Source organism: Crinia signifera, chromosome 4 (genome assembly GCF_055691185.1).
Source record: "Crinia signifera chromosome 4, ASM5569118v1, whole genome shotgun sequence".
Classification (NCBI taxonomy): Eukaryota; Metazoa; Chordata; class Amphibia; order Anura; family Myobatrachidae; genus Crinia; species Crinia signifera.
Window position 1 is genome coordinate 14,947,314 of NC_139220.1, and position 16,081 is coordinate 14,963,394.

At 45.2% G+C, this 16,081-nt stretch overlaps 1 protein-coding gene across 7 annotated transcripts in view; it reads right to left on the reverse strand.

The window, feature by feature from the left end:
- DGKI (diacylglycerol kinase iota) overlaps window positions 1-16,081 on the reverse strand; it is a 214,671-nt gene that overhangs the window by 105,731 nt on the left and 92,859 nt on the right. For 6 of the 7 annotated variants that reach the window (XM_083181182.1, XM_083181181.1, XM_083181179.1 and 3 more), the window contains exons 8-11: window positions 14,257-14,373; window positions 7,041-7,115; window positions 6,045-6,140; window positions 5,883-5,965 (exon numbers count right to left, since the gene is read on the reverse strand). In XM_083181182.1, the coding sequence (XP_083037308.1) occupies window positions 5,883-5,965; window positions 6,045-6,140; window positions 7,041-7,115; window positions 14,257-14,373 (371 nt within the window). The remainder of the gene's footprint in view (window positions 1-5,882; window positions 5,966-6,044; window positions 6,141-7,040; window positions 7,116-14,256; window positions 14,374-16,081) is intronic. The other variant, XM_083181180.1, reaches the window with a different exon arrangement.

The window sequence follows — 16,081 nt, forward strand, 5'->3', positions numbered from 1 at the left end:
CTAACAGTAACCTTACCCCTAGAGGTAACTCTAATACTAACTCTAACAGTAACCTTACCCCTAGCGGTAACTCTAATACTAACTCTAACAGTAACCTTACCCCTAGCGGTAACTCTAATACTAACTCTAACAGTAACCTTACCCCTAGCGGTAACTCTAATACTAACCCTAACAGTAACCTTACCCCTAGCGGTAACTCTAAAACAAACCCTAACAGTAGCCTTACCCCTAGTGGTAACTCTAATACTAACTCTAACAGTAACCTTACCCCTAGCGGTAACTCTAATACTAACTCTAACAGTAACCTTACCCCTAGCTGTAACTCTAATACTAACTCTTACAGTAACCTTACCCCTAGCGGTAACTCTAATACTAACCCTAACAGTAACCTTACCCCTAGCGGTAACTCTCATACTAACCTTAACAGTAACCTTACCCCTAGCGGTAACTCTCATACTAACCCTAACAGTAACCGTACCCCTAGCGGTAACTCTAATACTAACCCTAACAGTAACCTTACCCCTAGCGGTAACTCTAATACTAACCCTAACATTAACCTTACCCCTAGCGGTAACTCTCATACTAACCCTAACAGTAACCTTACCCCTAGCGGTAACTCTCATACTAACCCTAACAGTAACCTTACCCCTAGCGGTAACTCTCATACTAACCCTAACAGTAACCTTACCCCTAGCGGTAACTCTCATACTAACCCTAACAGTAACCTTACCCCTAGCGGTAACTCTCATACTAGCCCTAACAGTAACCTTACCCCTAGCGGTAACTGTAATACTAACTCTAACAGTAACCTTACCCCTAGCGGTAACTCTAATACAAACCCTAACAGTAGCTTTACCCCTAGTGGTAACTCTAATACTAACCCTAACAGTAACCTTACCCCTAGTGGTAACTCTAATACTAACCCTAACAGTAACCTAACCCCTAGCGGTAACTCTAATACTAACCCTAACAGTAACCTTACCCCTAGCGGTAACTCTAATACTAACCCTAACAGTAACCTTACCCTTAGCGGTAATTCTCATACTAACCCTAACAGTAACCTTACCCCTAGCGGTAACTCTAATACTAACCCTAACAGTAGCCTTACCCCTAGCGGTAACTCCAATACTAACGCTAACAGTAACCATACCCCTAGCGGTAACTCTAATACTAACCCTAACAGTAACCATACCCCTAGCGGTAACTCTAATACTTACCCTAACAGCAACCATACCCCTAGCGGAAATGCTAATACTAACCCTAACAGTAAACTTACCCCTAGAGGTAACTCTAATACTAACTCTAATAGTAGCCTTACCCCTAGCGGTAACTGTACTACTAACCCTAACAGTAACCTTACCCCTAGAGGTAACTCTAATACTAACTCTAACAGTAACCTTACCCCTAGCGGTAACTCTAATACTAACTCTAACAGTAACCTTACCCCTAGCGGTAACTCTAATACTAACCCTAACAGTAACCTTACCCCTAGCGGTAACTCTAAAACAAACCCTAACAGTAGCCTTACCCCTAGTGGTAACTCTAATACTAACTCTAACAGTAACCTTACCCCTAGCGGTAACTCTAATACTAACTCTAACAGTAACCTTACCCCTAGCGGTAACTCTAATACTAACTCTAACAGTAACCTTACCCCTAGCGGTAACTCTAATACTAACTCTAACAGTAACCTTACCCCTAGCGGTAACTAATACTAACCCTAGCAGTAAACTTACCCCTAGCGGTAACTCTAATACTAACCCTAACAGTAACCTTACCCCTAGCGGTAATTCTCATAGTAACCCTAACAGTAACCTTACCCCTAGCGGTAACTCTAATACTAACCCTAACAGTAGCCTTACCCCTAGCGGTAACTGTAATACTAACTCTAACAGTAACCTTACCCCTAGCGGTAACTCTAATACTAACTCTAACCGTAACCTTACCCCTAGCGGTAACTCTAATACTAACCCTAATAGTAACCTTACCCCTAGCGGTAACTCTAATACTAACCCTAACAGTAACCTTTCCCCTAGCTATAACTCTAATACTAACCCTAACAGTAACCTTACACCTAGCGGTAACTCTAATACTAACTCTAACAGTAACCTTACCCCTAGCTGTAACTAATACTAACCCTAACAGTAACCTTACCCCTAGCGGTAACTCTAATACTAACCCTAACAGTAACCTTACCCCTAGCTATAACTCTAATACTAACCCTAACAGTAACCTTACCCCTAGCGGTAACTCTAATACTAACTCTAACAGTAACCATACCCCTAGCGGTAACTCTAATACTAACCCTAACAGTAACCTTACCCTTAGCGGTAACTCTAATACTAACCCTAACAGTAACCATACCCCTAGCGGAAACGCTAATACTAACCCTAACAGTAAACTTACCCCTAGAGGTAACTCTAATACTAAACCTAACAGTAACCTTACCCCTAGCGATAACTGTAATACTAACCCTAACAGTAACCTTACCCCTAGCGGAAACGCTAATACTAACCCTAACAGTAACCTTACCCCTAGAGGTAACTCTAATACTAACCCTAACAGTAACCTTACCCCTAGCGGTAACTCTCATACTAACCCTAACAGTAACCTTACCCCTAGCTATAACTCTAATACTAACCCTAACAGTAACCTTACCCCTAGCTATAACTCTAATACTAACCCTAACAGTAACCTTACCCCTAGCTATAACTCTAATACTAACCCTAACAGTAACCTTACCCCTAGCGGTAACTCTAATACTAACTCTAACAGTAACCTTACCCCTAGCGGTAACTCTAATACTTACTCTAACAGTAACCTTACCCCTAGCGGTAACTCTAATACTAACCCTAACAGTAACCTTACCCCTAGCGGTAACTCTCATACTAACCCTAACAGTAACCTTACCCCTAGCTATAACTCTAATACTAACCCTAACAGTAACCTTACCCCTAGCTATAACTCTAATACTAACCCTAACAGTAACCTTACCCCTAGCTATAACTCTAATACTAACCCTAACAGTAACCTTACCCCTAGCGGTAACTCTAATACTAACTCTAACAGTAACCTTACCCCTAGCGGTAACTCTAACACTAACTCTAACAGTAACCTTACCCCTAGCGGTAACTCTAATACTAACCCTAACAGTAACCTTTCCCCTAGCGGTAACAGTAACCTTACCCCTAGCGGTAACTCTAATACTAACCCTAACAGTAACCTTACCCCTAGCTATAACTCTAATACTAACCCTAACAGTAACCTTACCCCTAGCGGTAACTCTAATACTAACTCTAACAGTAACCATACCCCTAGCGGTAACTCTAATACTAACCCTAACAGTAACCTTACCCTTAGCGGTAACTCTAATACTAACCCTAACAGTAACCATACCCCTAGCGGAAACGCTAATACTAACCCTAACAGTAAACTTACCCCTAGAGGTAACTCTAATACTAAACCTAACAGTAACCTTACCCCTAGCGATAACTGTAATACTAACCCTAACAGTAACCTTACCCCTAGCGGAAACGCTAATACTAACCCTAACAGTAACCTTACCCCTAGAGGTAACTCTAATACTAACCCTAACAGTAACCTTACCCCTAGCGGTAACTCTAATACTAACCCTAACAGTAACCATACCCCTAGCGGTAACGCTAATACTAACCCTAACAGTAACCTTACCCCTAGCGGTAACTCTAATACTAACCCTAACAGTAACCTTACCCCTAGCGGTAACTCTCATACTAACCCTAACAGTAACCTTACCCCTAGCTATAACTCTAATACTAACCCTAACAGTAACCTTACCCCTAGCTATAACTCTAATACTAACCCTAACAGTAACCTTACCCCTAGCTATAACTCTAATACTAACCCTAACAGTAACCTTACCCCTAGCGGTAACTCTAATACTAACTCTAACAGTAACCTTACCCCTAGCGGTAACTCTAATACTTACTCTAACAGTAACCTTACCCCTAGCGGTAACTCTAATACTAACCCTAACAGTAACCTTACCCCTAGCGGTAACACTCATACTAACCCTAACAGTAACCTTACCCCTAGCTATAACTCTAATACTAACCCTAACAGTAACCTTACCCCTAGCTATAACTCTAATACTAACCCTAACAGTACCCTTACCCCTAGCTATAACTCTAATACTAACCCTAACAGTACCCTTACCCCTAGCTATAACTCTAATACTAACCCTAACAGTAACCTTACCCCTAGCGGTAACTCTAATACTAACTCTAACAGTAACCTTTCCCCTAGCGGTAACTCTAATACTAACTCTAACAGTAACCTTACCCCTAGCGGTAACTCTAATACTAACTCTAACAGTAACCTTACCCCTAGCGGTAACTCTCATACTAACCCTAACAGTAACCTTACCCCTAGCGGTAACTCTCATACTAACCCTAACAGTAACCTTACCCCTAGCGGTAACTCTCATACTAACCCTAACAGTAACCTTACCCCTAGCGGTAACTCTAATACTAACCCTAACAGTAACCTTACCCCTAGCGGTAACTCTAATACTAACTCTAACAGTAACCTTACCCCTAGCGGTAACTCTAATACTAACCCTAACAGTAACCTCTCCCCTTAGCGGTAACTACTAACCCTAACAGTAACCATACCCCTAACGGAAACGCTAATACTAACCCTAACAGTAACCTTACCCCTAGCGGTAACTCTAATACTAACTCTAACAGTAACCTTACCCCTAGCGGTAACTCTAATACTAACCCTAACAGTAACCTTTCCCCTAGCGGTAACAGTAACCTTACCCCTAGCGGTAACTCTAATACTAACTCTAACAGTAACCATACCCCTAGCGGTAACTCTAATACTAACCCTAACAGTAACCTTACCCCTACACTAGGAGTAAGGTTAGGGTTAAGCACTAAGAGTAGGGTTGGAGTTAGGCGATGGGTGGGAAGTTAAGGTTAGACAGTAGGAGGAAGGTTGGGCACTAGGGGGAGACTTAGGGTTAGCGCTAGGTGGAGTGCTAGGCACTAGGGGTAGGGTTGGAGTTAGGCGATGGGATGGAAGTTAAGGTTAGACAGTAGGGGGAAGGTTGGGCACTAGGGTGAGACTGTTAGCGCTAGGTGGAGTGCTAGGCACTAGGAGTAGGGTTAAGTTTAGACTAGGGGTGAGAAGGTTAAGGTTAGGCACTAGGAGTAGGATCAGAGTTAGGCTAAGGCTGGGAAGGTTAGGGTTAGACAGGGGGAGTGTTATCATTAGTCACTAGGGGGAGTGCTAGGAACTAGGGGTATGGTTGGGGTTAGGCTAGGGAAGTCTAGGTTAGGGTTAGATACTGGGGGAGATAGTGATTCACACTGCCAGACACAGCAGGAGCCGCTGGACACAGAAGTTCTCCAATAGACCACCAGGGATATGTCAATATTCTAATCATATTATTGCTTAACACGGGACTCTCAGAGGTGCACTCCTGTTGGCTGAGGTAACTGACATCTTACTTATGACCTACACCAGCGTAAATTGTCTCAGGCTACACGTCGCAGTTAGCACATCAGCAATAGTACAGCCACCTACAGTTACAAATATTTTTGGTGAAATAAAAAAAAAAAAAAGAACCTCAGCTTTAGAGTAGCAATGCCTGTGCACTGAGGCATTGCTCTCTGTTATCAGTCACCACAGACTGGCGAGCATATGGTTGCAGTGACCTTAAGTGGGATCACTGACAGGAAGTCTGCTGTGTGTAGGAAATTATCTTCCCTGATGATCAAAACTTTCTCTCAGATAACGTGAATCTCTGTATTCCTAAATGTTATTATTCACTCTTATATATATATATATATAAGGATTTACGGACGTTTCTGGAAATAGGTGGCCGTGTCACTTACGCCTCCCGCGGCCCTTCCTGAGAGAGGTCAAAGACCTGCCGGGGGTTCAGAAACCACATAAACATTTGCATCACTTTTGTGCCCTGCGGGAAGATAAATGGTGGTTAGACATCGGGATCCAGGGGTGCAGAGGACACCAGCCACACATCGCTCTCCTCTTACCTGGTTCCCGCCACTTTTGGGGTTCACAAAGACCAGCAAAGGTTTCATGAGGGGGGAAGAGATGGGTTTTATCACAAAGGCACGGCCTTTAATGTCCTGTGGGGGTAGGAAAAGCGGCACTGTCATATTCACCATGATATATCGATTTATCTGCAGATCTGTCTGTTTGGAACAAGAACATGGATGAGAGCAAATGACAGTTGACCATTTGCTTGGAAATGCTGGAAAACTGCCAAACTGTCACTCATCCATCACCATGTTTTTGTTCCAACCAGACAGATCTGCAGATAAATCTTACTATGTGTATGGGCACCTTTACTACTAGCACAATTTGTGACAGAAGCTGTGACAGACAGGGTTCTCACTGCTCCCTACTCCCATATTGTTCCCTACTTTCACCCTTCCTCACTGCTCCCTACTCCCACATTGCTCCGTACTCCCACATTACTCCCTACTCCCACCCTCCCTCACTGTTCCCTGCACCCTACTTTTCCTACAGCAATCCATATTCCCATCCCAGGATTGAGCGTCTTTCAATCCCAAATTCCGGGATTGAAAAAAGGCCTGGAATATCCCTTCCTACCGTCTGGGTGGCCCAGCTGGGGAAAGGGGGGAAATGGACCGGCCCAGCCGGAACTTGCATGCAAAACCAGCCATTATTTACCCTGCATGCAGACATAAGATATGTATTTACACCCCATGCGCTGCAGTGTGGTTTGTCCCAGGTGCAGTTACTTTCTTATTGTATTCTCACCTCAGAGTCAGGGATAGTGTTCTGAGCGTAGAAATCACCCAATAGTTACATCGTCAAGCACTGTGCAAACCTGTATCATTATCTCCTGTACAATATTAAATATAAGATCCCTGACATTACAGACTCCCACCGATTGCTGTTACGCATGTATGATTATTACACCAATTATATTAGTCTTAGGAACTTTCCACTCCTGGCTCCTGTAAATATGGGCCCTAGGCAGCAGCCCAGGTGGCCTTTACCTCAAAGCCTTTTTTGCTGGCTTTCCGTTTAAACGACGTCCGCTTCTTCCGTCTGCTGGAGTTCTTCGCGTTGGTCTGCATAAGGTCAAAATAAAACAGGTGAGAGAACTTCGTCTTCCCGGAGCTGTTCCTCAGGTAGGCCAAAATGGACATTTAAGAAAACGGGCAAATTATGTTCTTTTCCACGGCAGCCACTCAGAGCTCAGTGCAGATTGGAAAATGAAGACATCTGATTGGCTGCTGTGGGTCACGCCACCGGTTTGCAGCCCTTTTCATAAATCAGTCCACCTTTACCTTACCGCTTTCAGTATGTTCCGTGACCATAAAACATATTCCAATTTTCTGGGTATATAAAGATGAAAAACCCCGTAATATGTAAAATTATAAAGTGCAATAGGAAGAACTGAGATCCCCAGAGAGTCAGCTCATGAGGTAATAACTTCAAGTGAATAATAATGCTACATGTAATTAGGCAAACCTCAAATTGTGAAGTGATCCAATAAGAAAAGATAACACATAACACCCACAAATGGTGTGTCAGCAGAGTTTTGTGCTTTCTAGGAATGTAGTAGGAGACCCCCGGTTATCAAGTGATCTCCAGTAATCCCCAAGAGCAGTTTAAACTCCTGTAACCCTTTTTCATTGGCCTGAAAAGTAGGTGTGCACATAGCAGGTGATGACATCATCTGCCAACCCCACCCACTTGCTGATACGAATGGTGCCCAAAGCCACGCCCACCCTTTTTTTTTTATACTTGGTCTCCACATTTCACAAAGGGCTTATGTAATAATAAGGGAAGTGTAAAAGATAGAATCACAGATGTTTGCCACTGTCCTTATCCCACTAAGCAACAATCTCCTGTAACAGAATATGTGCTGATTTGAGCTTATTTTCTGTAACAGGAACTGTATTAACGGTTTACTGCTGAAATCTGAGTTTACCGCATAGTAAGAGTATTAAAGCATGAACCACTGCAAAGCAAATACAAATGAAACAGGAGAAATCTATGTGCTTGCTCTGACCCACTTCTACCACAAGATGGCGCTGCTGTGCTATAATGTACTTTTAGGAGTTATACAATTAAAGACTGTAGAACGTCTGAGCAGTTATTTCATATCCAGATGCTATACATCACGTACGAATCCAGGAAGCTAAAACTATTAAGTGTTTCATGTGGCGTGTATCATTTACAGGGGGAAATGTATCAAATCATGGCGAAAGTAACAAACCAATCAGTGTCTGTTACAGGCTGTGTTTGAAAAATAAAAGAAGCTGATTGGTTGGTACTAAATCTCTCTTCAAGATTTGATACATCTACCCCTGTATATGATATATGCCACATTAAAACTCATCTATATAACTTGGATCCTGACATATCAATTCATTGGTCAGGTAATCTCTATGGGGTCTAGTGCTAAAACTAAATCATAAATCCATTGTGCAGGGTTGTGCTGAACAGTAGACTTTTAACGCACCCCACTAGACTAGAGCTATATGGGTTATATGTGTCTTTTCCTATTGGATCAGATTGTAAATTAGGTGTACCGTGCCTTTAATATTAGTGACCAGCATACAGCTTGGTTGTACACCAACACATGCACACAACTCACACACAAGCAGGACACTCAGTGACGCAGACATGCAGGAAGACTGACCCCCATCTTCAGGCCACACAATCAGTGGCGTAACTACTGTAAGGCAGCCCCAGCTGCCGCTTGGGGGAGCAAGTGGCAGCAGGGTCTGTGTGGGCACCAGCACCCGCTCGATGCACTGACATGCTGCTGCCTGCCACTGCCCACTGACTGAGCACCGGAGGCGAGTCAGTCGCAGCGCGGGTGGGGCCATGGCAGAGACGACAAATCCCCCCACTGATTCAATTGACTGTACACAGAGCCGGCTATTGGCTACTGTGTACAGGATGGGTGCGGATGGGCGTGCTAGGGTGGCCTGGGATGCGTTGGAGCCAAGGGAAGCAGCAGTGTCTGCTGGTCTCTCTATCCTGCTTTAGCTTCTCCGTTAGTCCTGGGGGGGCGGGGGGCACAAACATTTTGTCAGGGGGGAGCAAAATTTATAGTTACGCCACTGCACACAATCCCAAAGCTCCATAATATCCCCACGGCTTTATCGTCATTTGAGGCCAAGACACCACTTAGCGAGATGAATCGTATTCCGCGGAAACGTCGTCTGTCTCATATTATTTATTTCGTATGTTTTCAATAGGTCTCAAGTGCGAATGCGTATCACAAGCTCACATCCGCAGAGCATCGCTACATGTTGTTTCACCATTATTATTGATTGCCAATGTCTGGTAGTTTGGGGGAATTTAATTTAATGAGAACAGGTCAGAAAGAAGAAGACAACGTTCCAACTGTTGTGGAACTACACATCCCAGCATGCCCTGCCATAGTTTTGCTGTTAGGGCATGCTAAGACTCGGATAGTGAATGCTGGGATGTGTAGTTCCACAGCTGTTGGAGCGCCTCTTGTAATCTACTCCTGCTTTAGTGCATGATGGGAATAATAAAAAAAAAAAACAATACCTAGGTATTCCCAACCCTAATTTACAGTAAAGGGAATATAAATGTGGCCACCAGGTGGAGCTGGAATATAATGTGCATCCTCCCCAGGGTCAAAAGCTATCTATCTATCCTACATTTTGGGACCTTATTCTGGTTTAATCGCGCATTCGCATGGGGGACCAATTTTTTCATGACTACGCATGGGCATAGCTATTTATGCGCATGGGCAGCCGCTGTGTGCAAACGGCCACGGAGAATAGATTACTCGCCAGGCAGTCGCACACAACAGTGTGGACAGGGGGCGTGAGGCAGGGGGCCGGCGGATTCGCCCAAGGGAAACGTTGGGCAATCACCTGGTGGGTGCGGGGGGGGGGGGGCAGCAGCTGCCCGGACGTCAGCTGCCCATCTGCTTCCCGCACAGGGTGCTCAGAGATCGGAGACACCTTAGAGGTTTCTTCTTTCTAGCTAAATTATGAGGTACGAAGAAGGACATCAGATAGAGTTGAACTCAATCTACAAAACTGGTTTATGTTTTTACTGTGAATTTGCTACAGACTGATACCCCTTTCACACCGCACTTGTAAAACGGTATATTGCTGTTTTTTTTTCACATTTCAACACGTTTAAGGCTGCAGCGGGAAAGCGCCAGAGTTGATTTACCGGCTAAAGATAACCGGTATTTCAAAACGTTTAAAAAGCAGAGTCCTACACGTTTCAGAGCCGTTTTTTCTGCAGTGAGAATGGCTCTAAAACAGTAAAAACAACAGATTACAGACCTGTGATAGGCTGTCCCCTGCATTCTGCCTTGAAATGTGCTCAGGGGATTAAACGGGATGACTGATGTGAATGGTACTTAAACGGTATTTAAAACGGTAATCTACTGCAATGTGAAGGCTCAGACCCGTTTTAAATACCGTCCGGTTTTCACGGCAGTGTGAAAGCGGTATGAGAAACAAGGACATTTCCAGGGGTCCTAGTACAAAATTTACGAAGAGATCCAGGATTACGCTCTCCGCTTGTGGACTGAATACCGACTCGTACCTCAGACGTTCCACGTTATAAATATATAATGAAGAACACTTTACTCAGAGTGTGAAAATATATATTAATGCAATTAAAGGCCATTATCCGTGTGATTAGCGCTGGGACTGAGAGCATCGCCTGATGATTAGCGCGATGGTCCCCAGACAGCCGTGCGCTGGGAGTGTGTAACTCTCTGGCTCTCTGTCTCCGATGTGCGCAATGTGATCACTTGGAATCTCGCACAACTGCTTGATGCTGCAGCTGCTGCCCGGCAACAATACACTATGGGCCTAATTCAGACCTGATTGCACTAGTGAACAAGTCTGAATAAGGCCCTGTCTGTCTGTCTGTGAATTCCGCAGAGAAGATAATAGTCTTAGCTACAGGACATTCCCCATCTAGGCCAGCTAGGCCCATGTAAAGGGCATCTTTCTTTAGGGGAGAGAAAATTTTTGTTTTCCAGACAGGCACTTTGCGGGGACTTGCCGGTGCTACTGGGAGCCCAAACCAACTGCGGAATACAGTTTTCCCTACATAGACGGCAAAATGCCATACAATGGTCTGTTTGTAAAACTGCGAGCCCTTAGAATTAGGGATGGGCGGTTCTGTTTTTACCTGGTTACACTGGGGGACTGAAAATGTCATAAAATGGTATAAAAGGTTGACAGAGCAAAAAGGTACAAAAGGTCAACTGTGTATAAACGTCAACATGAAAACAGTCAACACAAAAAAGGTTGTTGTTTTTATTATTTCACCGTATATGACGCAAATTAGTAAAAACAAGCCAGCTCCGCGCGCCACAAGGTGACTGATGGTAGTAGTTACTGACATGGATGGTGAATTCAGCAAAACACCAAAGAGTGCATTGACTGTGTGTCGACCGTCACGTTGACCTTTTGAACCAGTACACCTAAGGTACCTGTTGACCTACTGACTATAGTCCCTTACATGATCCACCACCCTCCAGAGAGAGCTCTGACTGGAGATTATAAGAACCAGAGACAAAAACAAGGGCTGTATACAGAACAGAAAGCTTTGGATCCACATCCTCATTACGGACACCCTATATATAAGCTTAGCAGTCCTACAAGGAGCGCACATTTATACATTCATTCCTTTACCCTTTGAGTGCCAACATCTCTGTGTAAAATATCCGCTAGAAGTCCCAGTGTCGCTCACATTTGTTATATAAATTCAAATAAATGATAAAAAAATATTCTATTTCCTATATGCGTTAAGACTGCACTGCCCTCATCCCTCCATCAGCATCTCACAACAGACAGTAAACGGCGTTAGAGTATAATATACTGTGATAACTGCGGGGTGCGTTTCTGTACGATGTGGAGCGCTGTAAGGAAGGCGCACTGTGAACGCTTTATACTGTGGGATTAATGTGTAAGGATGGGACACTGGCCAGCGCCTGCCGGGCTATACAGACGCACTGTACATGTATATGTGAGTGCGGTACAGCTTGAGGGAGGCAGTGAACATGGGGAGGAGATTTATCAAAGCTTGGAGCAACATTGGAGCAGATGTAGAAAGCCTCGGAGAATAATAAAGTACCAACCAATTGGCTCCTAACTGTCATGTTACAGGCTGCGTTTGAAATATAACAGTTAGAAACTGACTTGGTGTCTATTTGCTAAGCCTTGGAGATAAAATACCACCCGCACAGCCCCTAACTAACATTTTTAAACACAGCCTGTTACATGGCAGCTAGGAACTGATTGGTTGCTGGTACTTTATCTCCATCCACTTTAACTCTCTCCTGGTACACATATGACGTTATCTCGTTCGCAGCGGGAACCAGCCTAGGTGCTGGCGTCTGTAAGTGCATACACACATGCCGATGCCAGGTGCGACAAATAATGGCGGGGGGTTGCTGCATGTACAGAGGACATGACTAACAATCTGCGGGAGCGCACACACTAGACGATATGCAAGAAAATATCATTAGCGATCGTTGTGCATATTGTTTATTACAGGGCTGGTCAAACCAGTCCTCAAGATCTACCAACAGTCAACCTTTTCCGGATCAGCTCGCGGGTGCACAGGTGCAGTCATTACTAACTGTCACATTTCCCAGACCACCTCCTAGCTGGTGCACAGGTGCAGTCATTACTAACGGTCACATTTCCCAGACCTCCTAGCTGGTGCACAGGTGCAGACATTACTAACTGTCACATTTCCCAGACCCCCTAGCTGGTGCACAGGTGCAGTCATTACTAACGGTCACATTTCCCAGACCCCTAGCTGGTGCACAGGTGCAGTCATTACTAACGGTCACATTTCCCAGACCTCCTAGCTGGTGCACAGGTGCAGTCATTACTAACTGTCACATTTCCCAGACCCCCTAGCTGGTGCACAGGTGCAGTCATTACTAATGGTCACATTTCCCAGACCCCCTAGCTGGTGCACAGGTGCAGTCATTACTAACGGTCACATTTCCCAGATCTCCTAGCTGGTGCACAGGTGCAGTCATTACTAACTGTCACATTTCCCAGACCACCTAGCTGGTGCACAGGTACAGTCATTACTAACTGTCACATTTCCCAGACCACCTCCTAGCTGGTGCACAGGTGCAGTCATTACTAACTGTCACATTTCCCAGACCACCTCCTAGCTGGTGCACAGGTGCAGTCATTACTAATGGTCACATTTCCCAGACCACCTAGCTGGAGCACAGGTGTAGCCATTACTAACTATCACATTTCCCAGACCACCTAGCTGGTGCGCAGGTGCAGTCATTACTAACTGCAACAATTCCCAGACCACCTAGCTGGCGCACAGCTGTAGTCATTACTAACTGTCACATTTCCCAGACTCCCTAGCTCAGTGGTCAGGGAACTCGGTCCTCATTACCCCACGCAGTGTATGTTTTGCAGGTCTCCTCACAGAATCACAAGTGAAACAATTAACTCCACCTGCGGATCTTATAAAATGTGTCTGTGAGTAATTAGTACACCTGTGCACCTGCTGGGTTACCAGCAAAACATGCACTGTGTGGGGTAATGAGGACCGAGTTCCCTGACCAATGCCCTAGCTGGTGCATAGGTGCACTCATTACTAACTGTCACATTACCCAGACCACCTAGCAGGTGCACAGGTGTTGTCATTACCAACTGTCACATATTCAAATGTGCTGTATTCCTAACTGATACATTCTATAGATCCACAGGTTGCCCGGAAAACATGGACTGTTGGTAGATCTTGAGGACCGGTTTGGTCACCCCTGTTCTACTACATCGTCTAGTGCTTGACTTCCCTTAAGCACCTTTAATAGACCTCTTTATCTCTGCCACTTTTATCTCTCTCCAAGCTGTGATAAACCTCCTATGGTGCGTAACATGTCAAGCTCAAGACATGCTTGTGATCACACAAACTGTAACATGATGCAGTGTCCCCGGGGTCATACGGGACGTGAGGGACTGGCGACAAAGGAATGACGTATTAAGTACAAGGCATCAGACGAGGGAATGTTTACCCACAATGCAACACTAATGGGGGTCACATGACCGGGACAAAGAAGGGGGTTATGGGGTTAGCCCCAGGGGAATCATGCGTATTTCGTGACACTCAGGTCATACATACGGGTGCTGTCCTGGGCAAGGTCGGGGCAGAGGGGCCAGGTGTAGGTGAATAGACCCTCACAGACAAAGAGTAACATGCAGTTACCTGAGGTTTCTTCACCTTAATGATCCAGCTTGGAGGGACGATAACCGCAGCATGAGCCCCCAGGGAACATGGCTCCTCTATGTGGTGCAGCAGGAAACAGGTGACCTTGTTGTGGAACTGGAAGACAGAAATGTGCGGGTCAGAGGTCAGGGGTCAGAGGCAGCTGAGATTTTTGTATAGTATTATGGTTACCATATTCCCCTCTGTGCAGGTAGTGGGGAGTAGGAGGTCGCTGATGACATCAGCCGCGCTCCCAACCGCCGGGGAACACCTGCATTATCTGACTCACTCCCAGAAAACGCTAGGTTGCCACCCCAATATGGCTGCAATGTGTCAATCGCCTTGCCTACGGACAGCAAAGACTATAGCCATAGCTAGTTCCATTAGTACGGACGGTTCACGCCTGCGCACAGCGTACCGGGCATAGTCGTCCGATAATCGGAAGGGCTGCAAATTCACAGCCCTGCATGCAGACTTGAATCGGGCCCTATATTGGGTTGATCACTGACCATCAATGGTCACTGTCAATCTAATGCATGTCAAACATATGTCAAAGTCTAACTTATGCATGTCTAACATTTGTCAATGTCTAACGTGTGTCTAACTTTTGTCAAAGTCTAACTAATGCATGACTAACTTTTGTCAGTCTAACGCATGTCTAACTTTTGTCAAAGTCTAACTTTTGTCAAAGTCTAACTTTTGTCAAAGTCTAACGCATGTCTAACTTTTGTCAAAGTCTAACTTTTGACAAAGTCTAACGCATGTCTAACTATTGTCAAAGTCTAACTTTTGTCAAAGTCTAACTTTTGTCAAAGTCTAACTTTTGTCAAAGTCTAACGCATGTCTAACTATTGTCAAAGTCTAACTTTTGTCAAAGTCTAACTTTTTGTCAAACTTTTGTCATGCGTTTGTCAAAGTCTAACGCATGTCTAACTTTTGTCAAAGTATAACTAATACATGTCTAACTTTTGTCAAAGTCTAACTAATACCCCTTTTAAACCCGGGTCAGCGGCTGTGTAAATGGGTCAACCCGTGTCCCTTTGCATGAGACTTCACGGGCAGGACCTGGGTAGAGGGCAGTGTAAACGGGTACGCCGGGTCATCCGCAGCTCCCGTTTACATCAATGAGGGAAGCCCGACCTCCGGACCGCAGCGACCGCAGGTTGGACGCAGACAGCAGCGGAGGCAGGGAGGAGGTGAATGTGTGCGGCAACCATTCACCTCGCAGACGGAGGCTGCGGGGTGCATGAAGGCTGGGGGCAGCCCAGCAGCTCAATTTGTCCCCAGCGCGGCGGTCCGGGGCTCGGCATGGCGATCCCAGCACTTAGAGATAATGTCATCAGGAACCGCCGCAGACATAAAAGGTAACAAACGCCGGGTCGCACCCGGGTTGAAGCTGGGTCCAAACACCCGGGTGCGACCCGGTGTTTTGGTGTAAAAGGGGTATTACGCATGTCTAACTTTTGGTGTCGTCCAGATACCCTCCAACATCAAGGCTAGGGCGAGTGCACGCTGATAGCAATGGCCGTCACTTTCACAATCAGACAGATATGTGGAACCCTGAATAAAGGCAGAGATAACCATTCATTTCCCAGCGTGCAATGCGACCTAATTGCCTGCAACACCAAACCAGGCCATTGACTGTAGCTTAGCACCCGGAGGCCTCCACTGCTGCGAGAAGCTATATTACATAACGGGCATGGAAAGCAGAAGGAAGCGGGTTTGGAAGAAGCAGCTGCACATGACGTTAGGACTAATAGAAGGAAATCTGGACCCTACATTATAAGCTGCCAGCATCTCGTGTCTGTACTTAACCAGCCCCTGC